The following is a 6,300-nucleotide window of genomic DNA, read 5'->3' as shown; positions in this document are numbered from 1 at the left end:
TCCGTCAACCCATCCACGGTCCATAGATAGGAGTCTCGTGAATGAGACCTGGTTTGCTGTCAAGGGACACGACCAACTTGGGGGTGAATTGGTAAATTCACCCCAAGTCCCAATTAGTGTATGGACGGTTATTTTAAGTGTTTTAAGGTATTTTAAGAGTATTAAAGCATTAAAATGGTATTTTTAGATTTCATTATTTACTTTTCCCCTAATCAAAACCCTCCCTCCCAAAATATTTTCTCTCTAAGAACTCTATTGAAGACCAAGAGGAGAAGAAGACTTAGGGCTTGAAGAGGAAGGATTTTGGGTATATTTTCATGGGATTCTTCTAGTATAAGGTATGGTGATCCTTCATCTAGGGTTAGTTTTCACCCTAGAGTCAATTTCAAAGAAGTTTTCAAGGTTTTCAAGTTACACAAAACCCTAAGTTTTATTCAACCTCATGAGTTCTTGCATCAAACATTTTCAAATGATAAACAATGATTATATTGATGTTTAATTGTTGTTTAAAGATGAAAATACTCTATGAACCCATGATTTCTCTCAATTCCTAAATTGTGCCTTATGAAGTGGGTTTGTTGATTATGAATGAATGTTGATGGATTTATGCCTAGATTGATTTAGATTATTGACTTGTATCATCATCTATGACTAATTATGGTGAATTTTTGGTGAATTGAGGATTTGTGATCATAGCCTTGAAAGGGCAAGTTTGACCTAAGTACTTTTAGTAGTAAACTTGTGTTAGAGATGTTGATCCACTTGAAAGGTGGAGGTGTTTAATTATGATGTAGTTACTTGATGTTAGTATAATTCTACATGTATTATTGATTAACCTAAGATTCTAGGGTTATGTCATGAAAGAGGTAAATTGAGGGTTTAAATGTGATCCTCCAAGAATGATGAATTTCTTAATGTAATGCCTTAGATTAGATCACGTAGACTTGAATTGGTTTAGTGTAATGCTTCTAAACATGAATTGACTTGATCATGATATTATGTGCATGTTGATGAATACTTGAAGTATAAAGTGCCAATCATGATGTGATTAATGTATTGATGAGTTGTTGGATCATGGTATTCCCTTATCTATTTTGCTATTGCTATATGTTTGGGATGAGTTGGTCCATAGCCCTTGAAGGGCATATGGTGAAGGTTTGTGCATGTTGGCAAGATTGTGTGTGAACTCATGATTTACCTAGAAGATGAAAGTCCTATGACTATTGAGTATATTGTGGTATTGTTGAAAAGGCTATTCTTCTCTTACCCCTACACTTGATATTGTATGAATGGTCTAGGATGATTATAATGTTGTTGATTGTGTCATTTCAAGGACAATTACACACACACACTCCATGCATAAATATGATCATGATGTATTAATGGTGGTAATTGAAAGTATAGTTCTCATATGCATCTTTACACATTATTATGCATGAAATGTACACAACCATGTTGATCCTATTGTGTTGATTGAAAGTCCATTCTCATGAGAACACATGATCTTGGTGTGATAGTTATTCTCACATACTAATGTTGATTCTAAGGTTGAAAGTACATTCTCACCTCTAATGAATCTATGAGCTATTTAGTGAGTTGTATTGAACGAAGGGTAAAGTATGCCTTCACACATGCAGATACAATTCCATACTAATTATGTATAATTTGGGAAATAATGTTTAGCACCGAGTGGATATGGACAATGAGGAAAAGGCCCATCCGCTAATGCTATAGGTTGGGTCATCTATAGTAAACTCATGAGATGGAAGCTCCTCCACTAATGCAATAGGTTGGGTTTCTAGTAGCAATCTCCCTATCCCATAACTATGTGCCAAAAATAGGACTTAGCTAGTGGATCCACTTAGAAGCTAAATATAATTAGTTCTACCTTCGACAAGTAAGAACGCCTTCTTTCGGTGTGGGGTTATATGACATAGGATTCCATGTAGCTCACATGGTCTATGTCGATTATGGCTAATATTCCCTAATAACAATAAGATAATGAATATGATAGGAACTATACTATGACTTCTTAATGGGTTTACTTGGTAGAAGTGGAGGTATGGGACTTCACTTTTACATTTCACAATGAGACTTATTAGGATGTTGTGGAATGGTTTCCTTATGGTATGATAAGATATGAATAGATGACTTTCCTTATGGTTAGTTCATGTACTTGTATAATTCCTCATTTATGACTATGGATTATGGTAAGCTTGAAGATTATGGAAATGAATATGTGGCTTCAAGAAATGCTTAGTAAGGTTGGTATTATGGGGTGCCAACCATACATTGCACAAGTGTTCTTAGAGGTTGCTAAGGTATTGATATTTCTATGTTATGAGTGTATTGTGACTATAGATTGTCTTCTATGTTTGAAAATGCATATTGGCTTTCCAAACTTAATGTATGAAAGTCCTCTAAATGCATGAATGTGTCCTAAATGAATTTAGTGAAGAATGTTGGCTTAAATACTTAAATGTAAAGATGCATGCTATACTTGGATTGTATTATGAGTAACTTCCTTGTCATGTCTATTATATATGAATGTACCTTGTCTATGGTGACTTCAAAGGAGTACTTAGTGTGAGTAGTAGTATGGGATGCTACTTGCACATTGCACATGTATGACTTAGAGTTGTCTTAGATGTTGGTCTTAATGTGATGGCGTGATTCATATAATGTTTATGTCTCTTAAATACTTTATTGTGTAAAGGTGGAAAGGATGAATGGTAAGTTCACTTTTGGGTGACCTTAAGGTGGTGCCTTATTGTGGGTGGTGGTATGGGACGCTACCCATACATTGCACAAGGCATAGCTTGAGGGTTACTTGAGGTGGAGGCTCAAGGTGAAGGTAAAGAGTTATATGTGATTTTGCTCAAATGTGAATTATGTGACTTTGTATGCTGGTTGTGACTTATATTTGCCTCTTGTATCAATGTTCTTGAAGTTTTACAAAAATGGCATAAAGCATGACTTTAATGTCCCTTTTTAAAGCATGTGTTTGCATGGTCATCATACTTAGTACATTTTTGTGTGCTAACCCATATTTTCTTGTTTTTACTACAAGTGTAGGTTCCGGCAAGTGATTTCTTTCTCTAGGGAAGCTTGGGATTAGAGTTCTCTCAAGACCTCTTTTGGTATGTCCTCATATGTCGAGGACAAGGATTTTATGTTTCTAGATTTTATGTTTAAGACTTTGTTAAGACTTCGATTGTAAAGGGTCATGACCCTATCTTCTTAAAGTTTGTTCAAGATGGCCATGTGAGACTTAGTATTCCGCTGCTCTATAAATGTCTTTTGATGTTGGATTTATTAAAGAAAAGTTATAAATTCCGCACTATTTCTATGTATCTAATGTTATGAATGCTAAGAGGCTTGTATTAGACCCTTCGGGGTTGAGTACGCCGTGTTACGACTAGGGGGTGCTCTCGGGTCGTGACAGTTTTTTTCTAAAGAACATATTTTTCAAAACATTAATTTTGATCAACCAAACATGAGAAATTTTGAATATAAAAAAAAAAAAAAAGATGTTTTTCTTTCCATACCATACACAAAAACTTTTCTTTAGTTGTTGTTGGTAATAGCGGTGTAAAGTTCAATTTATCAGTATAACATGAATTATTTTATCGAGTACTAACTACCTTCCATTAATACAATTACTACGCGATAATTATGTCAACCAACGTTTAGAGAAAAAATAATAAATATAAAAAATCATGCTTTAAAATTTTTGATTCTACAAAAGTTGAACCTCGATATTTTTATTCTCTAACTTTATTCACCGATAGGCCACATCAAACATATTATAAGTTTTTGTTCCAAGCCTCGCTATAAGTTTACTCATTTAGTTTTTGTATGAATTATCCTCATTATTTGACAATTAATTATAACTACCTCTAAATGAGTAAAATTGTTCTTTTTTACTACATGTTTGTATAATACATACACACATATATAGACGTCACACTAGTAAAGTAGTCCACTATAACCTTACAAATTTCTTTATAAGTACAATATTTTGTAAAATGTGTAATCTTGTGTAAGTAAATTTTGACTATAGAAATACTAACATGACACCATAACCACAAGAATTAGAAATAATCTCCCTACCGCACATAAACAAAACCTTCCACTTGTAACAAACATGTTTTATCTCTTTACTCTCATCCACATTCAATTAACATCAACTATAAACTAGGATAACTTCCCTCACTTTGCTACTGTCACTAACTAATAATTATTTATATATACCACCTCTCTTTTAGTACTCTTAGTGCAAAATGAGTGAAAATGGTGGATAACAATAACAATAATAATAGCCAAAAAAATGAACCATCAAGTCATGTTTTACTACTCTATTGTAGAATATGTAAGAGGGGATTTAATAGTGCTGGGGCACTAGGTGGCCACATGAGATCTCATGGAGCAGTAGGGGATAATAGTAGTAGTAATAGAAACTATGGAGAAGAAATTAGTGAACAAAAATATATGATGAATAATTTTAGAAGGGAAAAATTGGAGGGTCAAAAACACTCGTATAATCTTCGTACTAATTATAATCGATTAATGTTAGGGAATAATCGATCAACAAGTGATCATGATCGTGATCATGTAGATGTTGAAAAATCGGAGTATTATTATTATGGTCCCGATGTTAAGGATAAACAACATTGTTCAAGAGAAGAAGAAGAAGATCTCGCGAATTGTTTAGTTATGTTATCGAACAAATCTTATGATTTGTCCGATAATAATAACAAGGAGGCTAAAAACAAGGCCAAAGAAGTGGAAAAGGGAATGTTTCAATGTAAAGGATGTAAGAAAATTTTTAATTCTCACCAAGCTTTAGGGGGACATAGAGCGAGTCACAAGAAAGTTAAAGGGTGTTATGCTGCGAAACTCGATGACAACATTAAAGATGACGATGACAACAACAACAATAACAACGATGATGATAATGACATTGATGAAGACTCAATGATCTCTCCTAGTGATTTAATTTTGCATCAAGAATCTAACGATTTTCAATCTCAATCTCCAACATCATCAACCTCATTTTCAAGAAAGAGATCGAGGGTTCACCAATGCTCAATTTGCCATCGAGTCTTTTCATCTGGACAAGCCTTGGGTGGACACAAAAGGTGTCACTGGCTAACATCGAGTTTACCAGAGACTACCTTTATACCCACTTTTCAAGAAATCCAATATCACAACCAAGAACAAGTACTATACAACAAACCTTTATTTATCAACTCTCATCAACCACTAGATCTAAATTTTCCAGAACAACTAGGCAATCCAACTGAAGTTGGTTTGAAACTACACAATAATCCATTTGAACACGAAGGCCCAAGAAGCCAACTCCAGCTATGGACAGACGATACTAATCAAAATGACGAGTGCAAAGATTCTTTGGGAAGGGAGGAAAATAGAAAGGTGAAAGAAGCAAAATTGAGTAACCTTAAAGATGTGAATTTGGATAAAGGCTCTTCTTCTTGGTTACAAGTAGGGATTGGTCCAACTCCTGATATTTTAGCAACCCTATAAGGGTAATATTGAAGTGACAGTAAAATATTATACCTTTCTTCCCAATTTATACGACTAATATTGTGGGATGTTCCAATGTTTAAACATTTGCAATAATATTAATTAGTAGTCTATTTATTTTTCACTAGTTGCAAGTTGTAATTTGTCCAGTCCCTTAATATAGCAGCAACAACTCTTTGTACATATGGTTCTGTCGAGCTAATTCACCTAATTAATTAGTAATGCTTACAAAATATATCAAATATATTGGATAATCAGATGCTTAAGAAAGTGTTAATGTCCTACTTCTTGTTTCCTTTTAAACAAGTTATAAAACAGATTTGCAATTTCCTACATGAAAATTAACTTACTTTTGTTCAAAAGTTGCAATTAATTTTTTTTGGGAAAATGCATAAGTACCCCCCTAGCCTATGCCCCAAATCCCTGAGACACACCTAACCTTTACTAAGGTCCTATTACCCCCCCGAACTTATTTTTTAATTAATTTTCTACCCCTTTTCGGCCTACGTGGCACTAACATGATGAGTGTATTAAATCTCATTTCAAAAATAAAAGTTTTCCTAATATTTTAAAAGTTTGACACAAACTACTTAAATTTTTGTATCTTTCAATAAAGATTTTGACAACAAGAACCAAAGCACTATATTTTTCCCAAAAGGCTAACGTTTTGTTACGTAAAATAATACAAATAAAAATAAAAATAACTTAAACCCATTCCACAAATAGATCTCGATTATGTTCACCCTTGCCACG

General features: G+C 33.7%; 1 protein-coding gene across 1 annotated transcript; it reads left to right on the top strand.

Annotated features, from left to right (window-relative positions):
* The first annotated feature begins 4,293 nt into the window (after window positions 1-4,293).
* Window positions 4,294-5,547, top strand: LOC102588999 (zinc finger protein ZAT1-like). Its single transcript, XM_006366073.1, has one exon. It carries the CDS (start codon window positions 4,294-4,296, stop codon window positions 5,545-5,547), a length of 1,254 nt encoding a protein of 417 aa, XP_006366135.1.
* The last annotated feature ends 753 nt before the right edge of the window (window positions 5,548-6,300 follow it).

This window comes from Solanum tuberosum, unplaced genomic scaffold (assembly GCF_000226075.1).
Source record: "Solanum tuberosum cultivar DM 1-3 516 R44 unplaced genomic scaffold, SolTub_3.0 scf00614, whole genome shotgun sequence".
Taxonomy (NCBI): domain Eukaryota; kingdom Viridiplantae; phylum Streptophyta; class Magnoliopsida; order Solanales; family Solanaceae; genus Solanum; species Solanum tuberosum.
This window is presented reverse-complemented; position numbering and strand designations above follow the sequence as displayed.